This window comes from Notothenia rossii (genome assembly GCF_949606895.1).
Source record: "Notothenia rossii genome assembly, chromosome: 6".
Taxonomy (NCBI): Eukaryota; Metazoa; Chordata; class Actinopteri; order Perciformes; family Nototheniidae; genus Notothenia; species Notothenia rossii.
Genome location: NC_136909.1, coordinates 9,390,168 through 9,410,393, shown reverse-complemented (window position 1 = coordinate 9,410,393; position 20,226 = coordinate 9,390,168). Strand labels below are relative to the sequence as shown.

Genomic DNA, 20,226 nt, shown 5'->3' with positions numbered 1-20,226 from the left:
TCTCCCAAAGCAATAAAAATGATCGCAGGTAATACAAAAAAGCATGTGCACATCTCAATAATACAATATCAGCTGAAATGGAAAGGAACTTCACTAACTGCTGCTTTAATTCCAGAGCTTGAGACCTCTGAGGTTTTTATATATGGTTAGCTCTAAGAATTAGGCCTTCAATATCTCAGAGGATATTGTAATTACTAGTGCATATTCAGTTCAGAGGGTTAGTTTGTTTAAATCATATTACCACATCAGATAGTTTTAAAGCAGTGACATAATGTAAATGTGGAGACAAGGGGAGGACGTATTGTGTGCCTATGCCTAGAAGCTTATCTACGAGCAAGGCGAAGTTTATTTTCCTACTTCCTTATCTTCACTTAGACTTCAGACTGCAGCTGGGATGCTCGATCTCTCCTTTGAGCACAACATTCAATTAAATATTTTTAGCCACTTTGTGACTCTCCTATTTCTTTGCAGGTCCTATTGGAACTTGTTAAAAAAGGTGTTTCAAATGCCACTTAATATTCTTCACACTACACAACATACTGGTAAAAAGCAGGAAATGGTAAAGCTGCGGCTTTATCAGAAGGCATCACTATAGAAATGAGCTTTACTGAGTCTCTTAACAACATGGAATCATATAAAACGAAAATACATGATGGGTTTGATTAGATTACAATGAAATTTATTGGCTTGAGTTTTTGCAAATTATTTCAGCCCCATGTTTTACATAAAAATATATCACAAAAAAATGAATGTCAAATGTTGGAGAGAAAAAATCTTTTTGCCTTGTCATGTGTTATGTGTCCTTTGCATGTCATACAAATTGTATACTATTAAGAGAGCATAATCAATACAATATATAATACGCAGAACTATAAAAAGAAAAAGCTAGTTTTCTTTAAATGACAGTCAATTCAGGATTGAGATGTTATAGATAACTTACAAAACATCCCCAAAACACATTGAGCAGTACATATTTAAACATGTCACTATAAGTCAATATGAGAGTCAAATCTAATCATCAATCCCCCCTTCCCTCACCCCGTCAGGGTTTGGCTGGACAAAGATGCTTGGACATGAGAATGCAGATGTTTTTCCCACACTCCCAGCACTTCTGCTTGATGTGTGGAGCGCCCTGCTGGGTCTTTCTCTTACACAGTGAACACACCTCTGCAGCACCAGCACCCCCTCTTCCAGATGATTTGATCAGCCCTTTAAGTTCTTTCTGTATGGAATCATTTGGTGCCTTTGCGATGCCGACCAGTTTCACTCTTTTGGGATCAAACACACAGTCCTCCTCCAGGCCACTGCGCACTGCTAGGAGGCCAATATTAGGGGGCACCCAAGCAGTGTCGTAGCCATGTGTGTGCCATGTTTTCTGCATGGGATGGTTGTCCTTGTCGATGCGCTTGACACGGCCCACGCGCACATGTAACTGAAGGACAACACGGTCTGTAGGACTACATAGCAAAGGATAACTCGATGCCTTCTTTATATTACGACTGACATACACGCCCATTCCCAGCATGCCATCTGAAGACTGTTTAAAACCATTGGCAATGATGACTCGTGCGCTTTTGATGCTGGTCCCGTGGTACATGGTGTAGACGCCCCTGCTTCTGGGTTTCTGGGACGAGTTCAGCTCCAAACCAGGAAAAGAAGCACCATCGTCAATCACCTCCCAGCCGGAGAACTGCACTGACATCCTGATTCAGATATGTGGCTAATGGGGGATGTTGTAAATATCCCGTAGAGATCGGAAGCTCTGTAAGAAGTTCAAAGCATTATGTTAGAATTAAGATCAATCAGGGTGTTACTTTAAAGGGGACCTATCAAGCAAAATACACTTGACCCACAGCACTATCAGAAACGTTGCTATCAGAAACAAAGCCTGACTATTTTGGATGTAATATGGTCGGTGTTTACATTAGCATCGCTAACACTCAGAGCTAACCTGTACTGGAGAGAGCATGTGTGTGAAGAAGCAGGAAATGAAAAGGAACTCACCTTGTGGTATACCCGGCAAGAGAGAAAGCCTTTGAGCTCCATACTGTTTCAGAAATAATCCTTGATCTAATAATCCTTGCGTTTCATCAACGCAGCATTTTAGACAGTATCTGCCAGGTCCCGCATGAGCCGGCATAGGCTCCACCCCCTCTTTAAAAAAAGCTTTATTTTTATTTATTTTTTAGCCTTTATTTATTCAGGTGAAAATCCCATTGAGACACAGGGTCTCATTCTCAAGAGAGACCTGTTTATAACCAGAATCATTACTTTTGTAACAGGAAGTGAAATAGAGGGATATGAGGCACGGCTAGAATTTGATCTGTTTTTTTGACCAAAATACTTCGTAGACATGTTCTTTAAAAAAATGTATATATCTGAGACCTATGCTATTGCCTAAAAATAGCATGGGTGACCTTTAACTTAACCCTCCTGTCATGTTCATTTCTCCCCCCTTACTTTGGTGATTAAACATTATTCATCACCAAACTTTATTTAACACCCCTTTTAAACAATGTCTCAGAATACTGGTTTACATGAATTACTGCAGTGAATATACAAAGAAAAGACAATGAACATGTATTCCAAAATTAACATTTTGTTGATTTTTCCGTGTGTACTCTGACGGATGAACATAATCTAGTGATCATAATCATTACCCATTCATTTCCTATGGCGTTTTTGACCAGGAACACTGTAGATGTAAAAAAGTTGACTAAAACTCAAAATTCAATGAAAGTAGTGATCAGCAATTTTATAAGTTCAAATGCCTACATTGAAAGGTAATCATGCATCAAGCAATCAAAGGTATAACACAATATTTATCATTCATCAAGGTGGTAAATCTGTCAGATTTTGAGGAAACACGACATGAGGGTTAAAAGAGGCAAGCAAAAGCAATGAGACAGTGTGGCTAGCTTGGATTACTTCTGTTAATTGATATGTATATATATTGTGTATTTATTTCAAAATGTGCCAGATTACTCTTTTGTCACATTCTGAATGCTTGAGAAGTTCTATACAAATGAACTTGCCTTGCTCTGTTTTTACGTTTTTCCTCCTTCTTAAATGGGTTTTGACATTTGCTTGCTCGTCAGAAGTGAGTCCATCTCGTAGCTTGTCATACATGTTGCTAACCTTGCTGGTTGTATCGCACTCTTATTCAGTTGGTCTGCCTTTAAAATTCACATTCAACATTACACTAACTCTAGGGCACATTCATTGATAGTGTATTCAACTATAGCTGCAGTCCGTGTGTAACAGAAAAGTAGGTTATAAGTCAAATAAAACTCTATACATTTAGGAACACAGGACGAGTAAACCTTGTAGCTTTTGTCAGCCTGAACATTATCACTCTGATAGCCATAAACTATTGCATGACTGATGTTATTTGTATTGACTTTCTCTATAAATCTAGCAAAAATAACGTATTAACATGTTTAAACTATGAAATCTTACCGTTCGTAAGGAGTTACCAGCCAGGAAGATTTCGTTTTCGGTTCTGTAGGTTTCGATTGTTTGATTCTTTCATGACGTCACGACAGGGCTTCCCGTGGCCGGTTAGCTCAGTTGGTTAGAGCGTCGTGCTAATAACGCGAAGGTCGCGGGTTCGATACCCGTACTGGCCAATGTATGTTTTCTCCTTCTCACACAAAGTTAGTACAGTTAGACCAGAGTATCAAAATGTGGGGGGAAAAAAAGCGAATTTTATGTGTTAATAACTGCAAATAAGTGTCTATCTAAACACGGAATAATTTAATGTGTTAAAGTATTTCTACAAATAGAAAAAAGGCATTTACACTATATAAAAGCATTACCAATAATTAATAAAATACATTCCTAAATACAATAATATCTAAATGTATTGCTTAAGACAGTAATGTATAAATGCTTATATAAATAATTAAATAATTAAATATTGAAATAAACAGATTTTAGTCTGTGCAAGTCAAGGGTAACGTGTTTATCTTACTCTGATGATGATGACGATTTCACATAGATATAATGTTAAATCAGAAATTACTTTGAGAAGCTGAAGACCAAACTTGCCATTACTAGGTGGGTGTTGCTGCATGGTTGCTGCATGTTAAATTGGTGCTTAGACTTATAGGCCTTATATAGTTGTAAAGCATGATCGCCCAACTATATCTGTTGGTGTGAGGTTTTCTCAAGTGTATTTGTACCTTTACGCACACAATGTGCATTAAAGCGGCATGCATCTTTTACGCAATGCTGTTTGTAGCCTCGTATTCTGTGGATACAACAACATTAATAACTACTTTAAATTTCTCTGACAAGTTTTAACAAGTGTACGTAGTGAGGTGTATTTAACAATATCTTTGAATTGCTATAATACAATTTGGAATCTTTGTGTACACAGCAAGAAGAAACACAGTGACAGAGCACTTGAGCAGATCAACACAATGCTAAATAAATATTTTGGAATTGGACAATACATATAGCTGGCCAAAAACAGAAAACGAGTGTTTCGAACCCTGGCATTGTTGTTAAATCCATCTCCAGTCTGTTTCCATCTTTAGTTGGAGGAAGACTGGAGAAAAACTAAACTGTATCTGAGTGGATTCCAAGTTGTTATATTTTTCCCACTTCTTATTCCTTCTACATTCAACAGATTATGTTCTTTGAATGTAGAAGCCCAATTTTAAAGATTGTAATGTGATCTCTACAGGTGGCTTTAGCTCAAGGGGTATGTCTATCAACATGAAGGTCACTGGTTCAATTCCAACTCATATCTTATGGAAACAACCAGAGATGGAGTACTCGAGTCCTGGACTCGGACTCGAGTGACGATTTTCGGGGCTCATGACTCGACTCGGACTCGCGCACTGATTGACGCGACTCGGACTTGGACTCGTGAATTCTCGTGCATGATGACTTGGACTCGGACTCGGACTCGAACACAGATAATGATGACTTGGACTCCGACTCGACTCGGACACTCCTTGGGTGACTCGGACTTGGACTCGGACTCGGACACAGGTAATGATGACTCGGACTTGGACTCGAGCAAGTTTTCTCTGGAGTCTGATGTCCTCTGTGCTGGCGTGTGCACCTGCGAGGCGGGTTCAGTACTGGGCCCCGCTATTCCAGTCTAAAGGTGTCTAGAGACACACCCCGCATCGTGCTGTATGCTTTCACACATTCTGCTTCCACATTGGAAAAGAGCAGCGCAAAATGCTCGTTATGTGGAAACAATATTGAAGAGAAGGCTCCGTAACACATTACTCTAAGGATCGAGTTCAGACATAATAACTGTCTTGAACACTATCATCAGAGTAACGTGATCTAATCAATAAATAAAGATTCAGCCGATAACACGAAAGCACATGGCTACTTAACATGCAGAATGACGTCCTTTTGCATGCTAAGTAGCAATGTGCTTTCTGGGGCTAAATCTTTATTAGTAAACCGATTTAACCGGTAAAAGTTCCTTCAAAATAAGAGTCCCGATCTTATTACTATCAACATAAAAGTGCAAAACGAAAACTTTACCATAGGAAAATATTGGCATACAGATATAATCACTTCTCTAAAAGGTTAACTCATTTTAAATATAGTTTATTTATATATAATAATAATAATAATAATAATAATAATAATTAGCTTTATATTTGTATAGTGTGGTGATTGACATTATTCACCCACGGATCTATGGGTTGGGGTATTGTTCCGCACGGACATTTTAGTGAGCCGGACTTCCTGTTCCCGCCCTTCTTCGCTTCCCGTCCATGAAGTTGTTTACATGTGTGTTCTGATGCTAAATAAAAGTCTAGCTTGTAGCTTCGATACCCCGCCTCCGACTCCCATCTCTCGGCACCACAATAGCACTTATTACAAGAATTGTAGTCAAACTCGCTTCATAGCATTTAAATAGACAGATTAATATAACATGATTAAAAGGATAAAAGCAATGTAGAGGAGCAGCTACATTTCAACACATATCCAACGAAGATTAATACATGAAGACTTGTGACTCGGACTTGACTTGGACTCTTCTTAGGTGACTCGGACATGGACTCGGACTCGAACACAGGTAATGGTGACTCGGACTCGACTCGCACACTCCTTGGGTGACTCGGACTTGGACTCGGAATCGACTACGACTCTCCCTAGGTGACTCGGACTTTGACTCGGACTCGAAGAGTGGTGACTCGAGAGTGACTTGGACTCGTGAATTGGTGACTTGACTACAACACTGGAACCAACGAGGCTGGTGACTCTGCTTTAAAAATACTGAAATTATTCCTGTATTTATTTAACTCCATATTTATTTATGTTTTTATTCATACATTTATTCCAGCATTTATGTATTTATACTATTGTCATGTTCCATCCTCCATATGCTTAACAGTGCAATTTTGATAGGTTAACCATGTAACCCATCAGAAATAACCTGGACTGAATATTATGAATAATAAATGCATAGAACCAAGCAAGTGACACTAAAAGATAATATGTCTTATAACGGGTGATTTAGAAGTTCCGTTATATTTGATACAGTCCATCAATTCCCGGAGCGACATGTATCTGTGACATCTTTATCTGAAAGTTACCGAAGCAAAAGGCGTGCGCCGCCCGGGAATCGAACCCGGGTCGCAAGAATGGGAATCTTGCATGATACCACTACACCAGCGGCGCAGATACAATACAACTGAAGAGCTTTCTATTTAAAGGGTGCTATACAAATTGGAGACCAACCACGCTACTGCAACTTTTTAATGATGCTTTCCTTTGGACTCACTGGATCTCACGACCATGACCAAACTCACAAAAATAATAATGGATATAAAAACACAAAATGTCCTGTACCTCCGTGTGTGTTTCTTTCTTACAGCTGCAAACAGAACAGCTTTGTACATGACTGAGGCCAAAACACAAACTGTGTCCGCTTTTTATTAAATAATAAGCGTGTTATTTTTAATTGTATTATCATAATTTTTGTAATGATAATTTGTACTATATACTATACTATATATATTGAAACAATTTATTCAAATTTTGAAAATAGTATCATTTTTTATCTAATTATTAAATATATAAAAGTTGTACTGTTGTATTTTTTTTTGTTTAGTTGATTATCTTATTAGTTGTTTTTTATTCTTAGTTTTTTTAATTATTTTAATTCTTATTTTATTTGATATGTTATTATTTCGTTATTTTATGTGTCCCCACACAGACAAAGACATTAATAAATATATTAATGTTATTGAAAATAAATGTAAAAATACATTAAATATATATAATGTGTGTTCTGAATCCGTGTATCGTATACCGTATACCGTGTAACCATATTTTTTCATTGGATGTACGTGATTTTGGCATGTGCACACGCTGCTCTGCTAACTGCAGTGTGTGTAATAAGTGGTTAAATGATACTACATTTTTTTTAAATGATATGGTTTTATTGTCCACAACGAGTTATTTGATAAAACGAGTCATTTTGATCATGTATATTCTATTTTCATAATAATATTGAACATTTTGCATGTGTCCCTGACATTGCTGTCCACCCTCTCATTATGGGGTAACTGTCCCTATAAAAACATCTGATTTTTTCAGTGACATTACTACCACCATGTTGTCTTTCTTCAATGGAGGCTGAGACAGTTGCAGAATAAGTATTTAAACTTATATTTCGTAATTTTAATCATATTATGTGTGTAGTTGGATGTTGTCAAGCTTAACATGTCCACTATGTCATAGTAATATGTCAATTAATAGAAAAACCTTTCAGAAATTCAAAATATATTTGTTAAACAGTACAGTCACCTTGCTAACTGAATCATGTTGCTAACTGAAGGTCCACCATGTGCTCATTAAATGCTAATATTAGCCAAAAATGTCCACCCTGTCAGCAAGTTCCATGACAGGGTGGACACGGTTCGTGACAGGAAGGAGATACGGACCATCATTTTATTATTTATCCAAATACTGGATTAACTGAAATATTTTGTTGAGAAAGGGACTAAATAGCTTTCTGAAAATGTACATTTTCTAATCACTATTTAATTACAATGTATTTACTCTACTTTGAATGTGTCCATGACAGGGTGGATACAATCATGTACATTGCCTGCCAGCAATTAATTTATAAAAAGTGTGGGAGCTTGACCAACATCCATTTTTAACAGCATAACATATACTTAATACAATGAATATGAAGTTCAATGGAAAATCTCAGATTTTTTGGGGGGAAATCGTGAAGTCCCAAATGCACCGTAGACTCATCTATTTAACTTGTTCACGTAACTGTATATATGTAAATTCACCTGATATAGAGATTAACTTACATTACATTTGTGTATTCTATTATCCCTGTGTATATTCGCATATACTGTGTACTATCTGTGTTTCACTTTTATTCTGTTACTGCTTTAACACCTGCATTTCCTAGGGATCAATAAAGGTCCATCTTATCTTATCTTATTTGTCAGAGGTTTCCAGTTCTAATTCCTCTAACATTTCTGAACCTTGTCTTTAAAGCTATATGACCAAGAATAATCAGTTTTGAATAATTTTGCAAAGCTATAATAACACTCGCTGTTTTTGCTGCATATGCCACGAACAATGTGGAGCCACATCTTTGTATCGGAGAAAGAGCGCTTGATTTTGGCTTCATTTCAGCGCGCAGGTTGACGCTGCTGACGCTGCTCCTCCGCCATCTTCAACTTCCTATTGTTTGCATCAGACTGAGGCTGTCTGCGGTGTGTGTGTGAGAGCAGAAGCGGCCGCCGATTTATCACAAAATAGTAGATATACCCCTTTACGTTAGCGGTCGCTCAAGTTAAGCACAAGCCATTTGTATGTCATTGGATTAAAGAGCTCTCAGGACGCGACCACTAAAACCTTGACGATGGACGACGATCAACCCAGAACCTTGTGAGTAACATCGGGCCCCGTCTATGTCCTGGAATGGGAGAGAAGGATCGGTGTAAATACCGGCAAAATGTTTCCACGTTGTTGTTTCATTAAAAGAAAACCTTTGATTAAGTCACATTTATTCCACATTGTAGTTTCAGGGCCAAAACAGCAACGTTTGTGAATACAATATTGCTTTTTTATTTGAAAGGTAGGTTCTGTTTGATTTAGCCGTTCATATAAATAGACGGAACCACAGCTCGCTTGAAAAGGAAACTGAACGGCTAGCTAATGCTAGGCTAATGCTATGTAACACTAGCCAAAAATGCTAACGCAGCTAGCTAGTCCCTGCTTCTCAAATGAGACCGTTTTACTCGAATTATATGTGTATTTATACAAATATACGTGTGTTATTAGGACTAGACATGCGTTAGCTTGTGAAAGGGATGTTATGTTATCCAGTAGCTGCCAATCCATTTAGCATGAGGCCCTCTTTTAACCGGCCAGCGTTAGCTTTAGCTAGCTGACAAGCCACGTCAACGCTGGGAGAAACGGTCCGGGACAGCGCCAATAAACCTGATCATATCCGAGTTGTCCGTGTGGAAATTAGACTACCCCGAGTAATATTAACCCTCCCCCCCTTCATTTTTGTTTTGTATTGTAAATATAAGGTATTGTTGTGGGTTGAGGCTAGCCCAGTTAACTAGCCTTTGTTTGCATGCTACTTCCTGTTTGACAAAGACTCAATTCCCCCCATCTCTTTCCTTGTTTGCAGGTATGTTGGGAATCTGTCCAGGGATGTCACCGAGCCCCTCATCCTGCAGGTCTTCACACAGATAGGACCTTGCAAGAGCTGTAAAATGATAGTAGATGTGAGTGTTATCTATATATATTGTTCCACTATAGGACATTGCATTCAACAGGGGCCTGAAATGTGGTGCTGCTGCATGTGAAAGTCTCAATCCACATTATGCTTGCTGTTGATTTCCCAATCCCAGTATATCACATCAGGCATTACACTCCAAATTAACAGTAGGTGGCTCTTGTCATCTGAAGTGATTAAAACGTCCCCCTTGCTGTGGACTTAATATCAGTTTTGTTTTCCCTTGACAGACGGCTGGAAATGATCCGTACTGCTTTGTGGAGTTCTATGACCACAGGCATGCTGCTGCCTCATTGGCAGCAATGAATGGAAGGAAAATAATGGGTAAGGTAAGCTATCGTGTCTACAGGGTGAGTTGCGATGGGTGGACTTTGGGTATGGGACATTTAGATGATGTGCCTTCGAAGACAAAAACAAAGAAAACAGTGGCCTGCTAGCATAGCAATAGGGAAAGCTCCTGGAGCCAGGATCCAAATCGTATCTTGAGCATTACAGAGCCCAAGTGCTGTACTTTAGTTTACAAAACCTGCACGCTAAAAGATGACAACATTTAAAGTTCTGTGAAGAGCTCGTGAAAGTTATGTTATTTAGAACAATAGAGCAAACTATTAACATTTGAAAAGCCCAGGGGCCTTATAAAAGAATATTAAAGTGATGCTTAATGGGATTATGAATTCAGTGCTAAGACATAAACCAAAACATTTAAATGACTTTTCATGCACTAAACAAGCAACCCCAATAGGTGAGTTGTTTTTAATCGGCATCCACTGCAGAGGTGTTTTGTAAATTGCACTTCTATCTTCAATTTTTGTTATGAGCTAATGCCGCATAATATACTGTTTCAAAATAGCATTGATGCCCTCTTTGTTCTTTTCTTGCTAAGAAGTTCCTGCATCAAGTCATAAGATACTTTGGGCCACATGGTAGACCCATAGCAGTTTTATATTGAGAGCTAAAACATTAAATATAAGATTATTTTCTTTAACTATGTCTCCGGACATGCAAAGGAAACAAAGTTAGGTAATTGAAGTTTATTCCGCAGTTTTACGAGCTTATAAGTCAGCCTTTTAAAGTTGGAGTCTGTGATTCTTGAAGATTATTGATATTTGATCACTTACCGTCCCTCTCCCTTCACCTGCCTTATCTCTTTAAACATCCACGGCCTTTCCTCTGCTGGGAAAGGGTTGTACCTTTATCAAATATGTCTGCGCCTAGAATCATTTACTCTTCATGTTTGCATTCAAATTATTAGTAACTTAACCCGATTGACCATAAAGCATTTTTTTACAGAGCTTCAATCTTTTTCTAAAGTCACATCCAAATGATTCTATTTGATGACCTCTGACCTTTTGATTTTCGCCCTGCACTATATAGACGCTCTTACACAAACAGTGCGTGCAATAGTTCACTTTTTGTCTCTATTAAAAACAGTCGCCAGTGGTCTAATCGTCTTTGGTCAAAATGTATTGATAAAAGATTGTTTCATTTTCTCAAATCCAATCATGTCTAACTGAATATTCTGCTTCCATCCATACTTTTCAGCGTTAGTGTAACAACATCTTTAATGCCCTTAAAAACCCTTTCCCTTTGCTACATACGCACGAACGTCGTAACGCACCTTTTTAATAACAAACATTCGATGCTTCATTTCAGAACTTTTGAAAAAAAAAGCACAACTTTGAAATAAAGTAACATTCGGTATGGCCCTAGTGGATCGTTCCAATACACTTCGGTTACAAACCCACATCTTTGTATTGACACCAGATTTCTTTCAGCACCGTACCGAAACACGTGAGAAATATTAGCTGAATTTGACTAAGCTTATCGGATAAGAATCACAGACTTCACCTTTTCAAGATAAATCGTATACCCCGATAGTGGATGTTTCTTCTGTGAATGATGTAAACATACCCCACCTGTTCTGTTCTCTCTCTGCAGGAGGTCAAAGTCAACTGGGCCACGACGCCAACCAGCCAGAAAAAAGACACAAGTAGTAAGTACAAGGCGGCGTTGATGACACTTGATTATACTAAAAGTCTGGACAAATCTAACATGGAAGTCATTTGAATGAGTACAAAGGAAGATGGTAACTGCACGTATGCTTATATTTCTTCACGTAGGCATTCTCTTCCCATGTCTTGATTTTAGCGAGATGCCTTTCCTTTAGTCCTTCCCCTATAAACAAACACAGATACAAATCAGCACTCCTCAGCAGGAAGTCACAATCTTGGTAATAGATGGCTGTATTCTCACATGCTAAACTCCCTCATAGATCACTTTCATGTCTTCGTTGGAGACCTCAGCCCAGAAATTACTACAGATGACGTCAAAGCTGCCTTCGGTCCATTTGGCAGGATATCGTAAGTATCAGGATTTACTGATTTAAATCTCTGGACTAAATAACGAGGAACTATTGTTATCCCTTGTTCCACCTCATACTAATACAATGTAGATATTCGTGGGTATTTCCATATATAGAGGGCAATGATATATGTCTTTGAACTTGGAGTACTGTCATGCTTTGTGTTAACATACTCCTGGTGTGTTTGTCCACAGAGATGCTCGTGTTGTGAAAGATATGGCTACAGGGAAATCTAAAGGCTACGGCTTTGTGTCTTTCTTCAACAAATGGGTAAGTTGAGTCATGTTAGATTATTAACCTAAATCAAAAGTGGGAATCTTGTCGTATTAAATTAAACATGCTCCGAAAACAGTACGATTCTGCTTCTTTAAAAAAAATCTAGGGCACCTTGTTTTGTTTCTAAAGGAATGCATTTGAGTTTTCTTTGAATGCTCCTGCTTTGAAATAACCAGATCCTTTTTGTTCCGTTTCAGGATGCAGAGAACGCCATTCAGCAGATGGGTGGTCAGTGGTTAGGAGGCAGACAGATCCGGACTAATTGGGCCACAAGAAAGCCCCCCGCCCCTAAGGCCACCTATGAAAGTGCGTTGTCATGGATATCTGTTTTTTCCTGGTGACACAGCATGTTGGATTCTTGGTTTCACAGTAGAAATGTCTCTTGTGTCCCCTAGCAGATAACTCCAAGCACCTATCCTTCGAAGAAGTAGTGAATCAGTCCAGCCCCAGTAACTGCACTGTGTACTGTGGCGGAGTCAGCACAGGACTGACAGGTAATTCATACTATCAGTAACAATGCTAGTACCAGTGGGAGTATCATATGAATGCAGCAAAGAATTCAACCCAATTAAATGAATACCACTGCAGTGTAGCTGTTTGAAAACCAGTGTGCACTACGTGTAAGGTGAATCATAATTCCTACAAGTCATTCCTATGGTGGTGTGTTCAGTGTTTTTCAAGCAGCTATCACCATTTTTTTAAAATCCTGAATCCATATGAAAGCCATATCTTATATCCATATGTTCTCTCTCTCTCTTTCAGAACAACTGATGAGACAAACTTTTTCCGCCTTCGGCCCAATCATGGAAATCAGAGTTTTCCCAGACAAAGGTTATTCATTTGTGAGGTATGTGGGAGATTCATATTACCCAACCTTTGTTCTTTAAAGCGATGGAAAAGTATAACGTAATTGTTTTGATCCAGGTCATCAACTTATTGAGTAATTGATCTTTTTAAAAGTTATTTTTTGCGCAAAAATATAATGTTTCGAACTTAACAAATGTGGAAATGTTGCTGCTTTTCAGTTTTTTTCACATTCATACATGTAGGAAAGGATCATCAAATTAATCGATAATGAAAATAATTGTTAGTAGCAGCTTGAATTATGGCACCAACATTTCCTGGTAGCAGGAATAACTTTAATAATGACTTTGAAGTATTAATTGCATTTCCCGTATTAAAAAAAAAAGGCTGTCAGATGCTTTTATTGTTGATTACATACTTAATAGATATTCATCCTCTTCTGAAGTCATTGCTAAGTATGTATCTCTGAACTCGGCGTGTCTCTCTGTTTTTGTGCCGCAGGTTTAACTCCCATGAGTCAGCAGCCCATGCCATTGTGTCAGTGAACGGCACCTCAATAGAGGGCCACATGGTCAAATGCTACTGGGGGAAAGAGACCCCGGACATGATGAGCCCCATGCAGCAGATGCCCATCCCCCAGGTGAGGACACCATGTACCGAACACCATGTATACATGATGCTTAAAGGAAGTCCCTACCTTCTGTACTCTTAGGAAAACGTGTAAAAGCAAATCAATCAAATCAAGCAAGCAATGAACATACTAATACCCCACTATATATATTGTGATTAACACACTTTCTTATATTTATCATTATATTGAAATACAATGTTTACATTTTTAGTTCAATTTGTATATTTTTATGAATATTTGTATTTAAATGTATCTTTTTATTTAAGCTTATTCTTAATATATATTAATATACATTACCCCCCCCCCAGGATAAATGAAGTTTTCTCTAATATTGACATTTCCACCTGGAGCATTACTACTTATAATTATTAGTTATTAAGCAAGTTGCATGTAGTTCCAGGTCCAAACCTTTTTTTGTACATACTGGTTGCCTGGTCTCTTTCTGCACTGCACATCATGTTATGCACATTTGTCTTTTCAGGACTAACTAAGTTAAAAGCAGACACATGATGAAGGGTTGTCACATGAATGTATACATAGTTATAAGTAGGGATGCTCCGATCGCCGGAATCAGTATCGGCCGATCCGACCGAGTGGGCGGGGCCTATGGGGATCTTCCATTTAAAATGATGTTTAAAACTCAGTTAATGGAGCTCATTCACTGAAGCTTCCACAAACAACAGCCAACATAATTATTACATTCAAATGAAGACATTATTCAAGTTTATATCGACTTTGGAGAATAACAAGGGAGAAATGAGCGGAAGCGCTTTCTTTTCCTCTCTCTCTCTCTCTCTCTCTCTCTCTCCTGACAGCCTGTCAGTATCTCATGCAGCTCACTGATCCAGTAATGAGTGACCCGACAGTGAAGAATAAATATATGTTTAGCTAGTTCCAGAGGTAGATCAAATAGCTAAGTGTGTTAGGTCTAACTCTTAGTGTGTGTCGCTCAGCGGTCCGTCACAGCGGGCGGAGCTGCAGGATTTCTGCTTCACACACGTTGCTTACTGCTATTTTATTGTCATTTTCGGACACCTTAAAATACTGCCAGACTGGTGAAGCCATTTTGGCGAGCTTGTTTTGCCGCACAGAGAAAAGTGTCATGTATTTTACATCATGCGATCGGCTCTCGCAATTGGCATTTTTAGAGAGCACCGATCGATCGGCAGAGAGTGAGTATCGGAGCATCCCTAGTTATAAGACCATAAAAACGTATGGAATTTGAATGTTATTAAACCAAACAAAGGACAACAAGTTTCAAGGCTTTACTGTCATGTGTTTATAGCTACAGTGTAGTTATGACAATGCACATCTTAGGTCACAGGCTCCTCCAACAGAGCAACACAATACAACAGATAATAGTGCAAGTAAATCAAATAGAATATAATAGAAATTGTGCAGAATAGTCTACAAGTAAATGGAATATTTATATATATAAGTTACAACCAGATGAATGTTATGGATGTTCTTTCAAAAGTTCAGGTGTTTAACATTCTTATGGCCTGTGGGATGAGAGACTTTTGGATTCAGAAAACTGACTAACAAGCACTCATCCCAACCCGTCTACATTTCTCAAACTGCTGTCCTAACCCTGGCTGTGGCTTTTCCTCCCGCAGCAGAACAAGATGAGCTTCCCTGCGGCCGCCCAGCCCTACGGCCAGTGGGGCCAGTGGTACGGCAACGGGCCCCAGATCAGCCAGTACGTGCCCAACGGGTGGCAGGTCCCCGCCTACGGCGTCTACGGCCAGGCCTGGAACCAGCAGGGCTTCAAGTAAGTACAGGGCCTCATCTACTCCAACAACACCAGAGCATACAACCCCCCCACCCCCCCCCCCCCCACCCCACCCCCCCACAAGACCGGGGCAGCGAGAGCCGGCATTGGCCCCTCCAATAACCACACACACTCTCCCCCCCCTCAAACCCCTCCTTACTGGGAAGATTGATTGACACATATATATACACACACACATGCACACACACACAGAACAATCTGAACTTTACTTTTGTTGTCATCATGTTTCACAGCACATTCTAACAGCTGATGGTTCCTGTTCCAAACATTTGTTGTCACTTAGCGTTAACTGTTCCAAAATATGATTGTAAAGACAACTGCCTTAAACTATCTAAAAGCTTCTTGAATTTCAATACATATAAAGAGTTAAAGTGACTGAACAATGTAAATGCTTAAAGCCCAGAACAATGTTTTTTTCACTTCCTGTCCAGGCCTGGGGACGGGTGTGACGAAGATTAATTTCCCCTTTTGTACGATTGCCTACTGTGTGTAAGGACTGTGTTCTTTAAGGCTGTTCAGTTTTTTTTTTTTTTTTTGTATGTCTACATCCATGTCATAGCTTTTTACATTCTTCTTTTCTTTTTGATTTCATTGATTTATTTCGACGTATATATCTGAGGATTTGATCTGTAAATGAATGTCGGTAGGACATGCTAAATATCTTTTGTAGCCTGTTATCAAATTTTGTTTTTATTTAGACAGCCTATGTGCAGTGACGTTTTGTGCACCTAAGAAAAATAAAGGAGAGGCCATATGTTGTTGACAGTCTAAAATTCTTTGTGACCAGCTGTATGAGTAGGCTCTGTACAAAGGTGTGATTGTGGAATGCACAGTAAATGCAAAATAACCAGAGCAAGGCGCTACGCCTCTCTTGACTTGAAATTTGAACGTTATCCTGTATAAGCTGTCGTATCTCCACACTGAACGTATTAAACTTAGTTGTATTCAATCGTAAAAGGTTCAGAATGCATGTGGGTGAATGTCCTTCGTTGGTCAAATGATGGTTACAGCTGTTTGGGGAGGGGGGGGAATATTTAGCTCGCTACGCTTAGCTTCTATGCTCTTTGTCTGCTTGTTCACCCATGTTTAATCAAATGACACCCCTCCAAAGAGCCCTCCACTCTCTGTTTTTTGTTTTAATTTTTCGCTAGCTTGATTTTGACCCAGCCTGCCTCACCCTCACACCCTCTGATAACTCTGTTTGCCTTCTTGTTTTCATTCTTAGTAGCTCTAATATAAACCGTCCCTTTGGCTCCCTTTCGCCTTGTCTCTTCTAACCTGCTGGCATTTTGTCTTTCTGTCTCCCCCCTCCCCCCTCTCTCTCTCTTTACCTCGTTTTTTGCAGTCACTTACCGGCCAGTGCTGGGTGGACTGGCATGAGCGCCATCAGTAACGGTGGGGTTATGGAGCCCACACAGGGATTGAATGGGAGTATGCTAGCCAACCAGCCCGGTATGGGAGCCGCAGGATACCCCACACACTGATAGGTGGGCAGGGTGGGAGATTTGTCAACCGCTGCCTCTTATTGGCTGCACGGTGCCCCGCGGGGCTGTGTAACACCGCCTCCACCTGGGGCAGGACTAAGACTTTTACTGGGACGTGCAGCCTGATGGGAAGGCTGGCGTCTGTACGAGATGTAAATGGGATTACAATGGGTGGGGGGGTGGGGGTAACGGGAGCCAGGGAGGAGCAATTTTGACCCACACAGGTATTTACACCCTTTGTGGTAGGGAAGACTGGCCATGACCCAGGGCTCTTGCCAGTTTTAAGTTAACTGTACATTAGTATAAAACTGTAAAGGAGAAACTTTTTGATTTTTTTCGGGTTTTACAAATTGCTTCCATTTTCACATCTTTCCTCTCAGACTGACTCCGAGAGGTTTTTCTTTGGTTCTTTTTTTTAAAGATACTGTTAAAAAGTCTGAGTCGTGCTAAGTTAAGAACCTTAGTTGTTATTTGAGAAATGGAAATCTGTTTAATTTTGTTTCCTCTTGGATTAAAATCAATTGCAGGGATTGTTGCCACTGCTGTTTCTCTGTACGGGCAGATCGATATTGCACAGTTTTTTCCTCTCTTGTACTTGGGACACATTTGACTACCAAGAGTGTTTTCCTATTCATTTTTTTTGCATTCCATCTCCTTCATATCTTTTGGACAACCTCAAATCTTTTCTCGCCACATGTAAATAACCATGAATCCATTTTAAACGATGTAAGTAAAATGCTACTGTTAACTGTGGGTGCTTGCTTTCTTTTTTTGTTTTGATAACTTGACAGTTAACTCCAACATTGTGCGTAGCAGAGTGCACTATGTGAAGTGACTCTGGCACCGTGCAACACGCGATTCTTCCATGCAGGGATTAAACAGCATTGCCATGCAGTGCATACTTAAAATTTAACACGATTCAAATGTGAAAGGGCAAACATGTTTTTCCCTTTGGATGGTTTTTAAATATCTATTGAGACGCCAGTATTTTATATCAAAAATCTGAGTGGATTCAACCTTTACACTTGCTCTTTTTGCCAGAGAAATGGGGAGGCCTACATTGTAACTGTTGCCTTATAGAGCTGGTTTCTTTTAGCTGACAAAATCCTCTTTTTAATTAGGCAGTGCCTACAGACATTTTCAGACCCTTCTGTTGAGAAAGGTGTTAGCCCTGAGAACTGATGACTCTGCTCCTGTAATCAATGTTTTCTTGCTTTGTCAAATTAAAAATGCTAATGCACATAAACCACACTGTGTTGTCCTTTTTATCATGGTATTGTGTTTATGTTGCTTTTAATTCAAAAACTGCTTTTGAAAACATGTACAAATCTGTTTGTATGCTTTGGTGTTCTGGTTTCAGGTTCTTTATTTGTACCCATAGGTAGATTTTGTTTGCAGAGAAAAAGACAAGGGATCCATCCTGACACACTGTAAACACAAACACAAACAACAGTACACCCTGCTCTGTCGAATCTCAAAAATATTTCAAAAACATTTAAGAAGGAAGGAAAACACAAGTACAAACATGGACATAAAAAATTCATAAATAAATCAAATGTATCGCAGGAACTTCTTGAAGACATGTCCATATATTTGGGTACAAAACGTCAAGGTTTGATGGTCAAATGTAACAGTTTGAACTGAAATGTGCTTATAATCACAATATCACACAATTGCCTATTAAGTTGAAATGATGAAGTAATGTAAACTGCAACTGGACTTGCGTTCAAGGCTGTATTTCAATTTTTTTCCGTGACGAAGGGCTAATATGTGTTCCGTGTGACCGTTACGCTTCTCATCTCAAAACCTGAAACGGTAAGAACAAGTTTTGAAGCAACCCATTTTAATACGCACTATACGGTTTGATTCAACCTTCCAACAAGAGTAGCCTTCTTACCCTGCACCTAAGTATGCCTGGACATTAGTTCCTCTGGCGGGGTCACACTATTTAATGTACATTTACATTTGTTATGAAGCAGATATTGTTGGGCAACCTATCTCAAACGTTTTGTACCACTCGGGTAGGGGACTCAGACTTTAATGCATGTGCATCATAACATATTTGATGTGACTCTAAAATGTACTTTACGTCGAATATAAACTAAGACGGAAAGACATTTACTCGATGAAGCCTGCCTATTTTGTTTAGACTCTTAGAGCATCCACATTTTGGAATTGGTAGCTTTGAAGCGACGTCAATATTTGAAGCATTGTCGACTGTAATTCCCTTCAGCTCAGATTTGGTGGCTGATCACGTATACAGATAAGGATTGTGTCTCTTGTGGCACATTTATACATTCAGCAGAACAAATAGATACACCACATAAAAAGCCTGCTTTGGAAATGTTTTCTAGAGTAAAACTATTAAAAGTAATGAATGCAGAAAAAATGTTTCCTTTGACTGTTTTATACATTTAATCATGGATCAATCAGCTGACTATTTTCTAGAATAATGATGTCATTGTGTCGTTAGTAGTAGTGAGAAACGCTGACACAGTTACCAAGAGCCCAAAGTGACAACTTCACAATGTTTGTTACGAGTACAAACCACATTATTATTGAAAAACAATGCATTAAGGAAAATAAGCAAACCCTCTTATTTGATGAGTTGGAACCATTACAAGGTTTTGAATAAATAATGTCAAACATCAAAAAGTTACTATTATAGTCAAACTATTTTCTGTACCAAATTTCTTTATTTGTACAGTGGGGCAAACAAGTATTTAGTCAGCCACCAATTGTGCAAGTTCTCCCACTTAAAAAGATGAGAGGCCTGTAATTTTCATCCTACGTATACCTCAACTATGAGAGACAAAATCCAGAAAATCACATTGTCTGATTTTTAAAGAATTTATTTTCAAATGATGGTGGAAAATAAGTATTTGGTCACCTACAAACAAAGATTTCTGGCTCTCACAGACCTGTAACTTCTTCTTTAAGAGCCTCCTCTGTCCTCCACTTGTTAACTGTATTAATGGCACCTGTTTGAACTCGTTATCAGTATAAAAGACACCTGTCCACAACCTCAAACAGTCACACTCCAAACTCCACTATGACCAAGACCAAAGAGCTGTCAAAGGACACCAGAAACACAATGGTAGACCTGCACCAGGC

The 20,226-nt window shown here is 39.0% G+C and overlaps 2 protein-coding genes across 5 annotated transcripts; one reads left to right on the top strand and one right to left on the bottom strand.

Moving 5' to 3' along the window:
- Positions 1-657: 657 nt before the first annotated feature.
- LOC307045134 (uncharacterized protein) lies at positions 658-3,581 on the bottom strand. The gene is made up of 2 exons (XM_079690670.1): positions 3,460-3,581; positions 658-1,762 (listed from the first exon to the last, which is right to left on the bottom strand). The coding sequence occupies exon 2, from the start codon at positions 1,700-1,702 to the stop codon at positions 1,043-1,045; it is 660 nt and encodes a 219-aa protein (XP_079546796.1). The 5' UTR covers positions 1,703-1,762; positions 3,460-3,581; the 3' UTR covers positions 658-1,042.
- A 5,031-nt stretch (positions 3,582-8,612) lies between these two features.
- Positions 8,613-18,358, top strand: LOC307042671 (cytotoxic granule associated RNA binding protein TIA1-like; the record flags this gene model as incomplete). 4 transcript variants are annotated; one of them, XM_079686673.1, is made up of 12 exons in its annotated part: positions 8,613-8,901; positions 9,656-9,752; positions 9,994-10,092; positions 11,702-11,756; positions 12,036-12,123; positions 12,320-12,395; positions 12,599-12,707; positions 12,797-12,895; positions 13,164-13,248; positions 13,707-13,845; positions 15,453-15,607; positions 16,974-18,358. In XM_079686673.1, the coding sequence occupies exons 1-12, from the start codon at positions 8,876-8,878 to the stop codon at positions 17,110-17,112; spliced, it is 1,167 nt and encodes a 388-aa protein (XP_079542799.1). In that variant the 5' UTR covers positions 8,613-8,875. The 4 variants fall into 4 exon arrangements, with proteins under 4 accessions (XP_079542799.1, XP_079542802.1, XP_079542801.1 ...); XM_079686675.1 differs by lacking the exon at positions 16,974-18,358 and adding an exon at positions 16,060-16,389 and having other exon boundaries at positions 8,617-8,901; XM_079686674.1 differs by having other exon boundaries at positions 8,618-8,901; positions 12,800-12,895.
- Between the last annotated feature and the right edge of the window lie 1,868 nt (positions 18,359-20,226).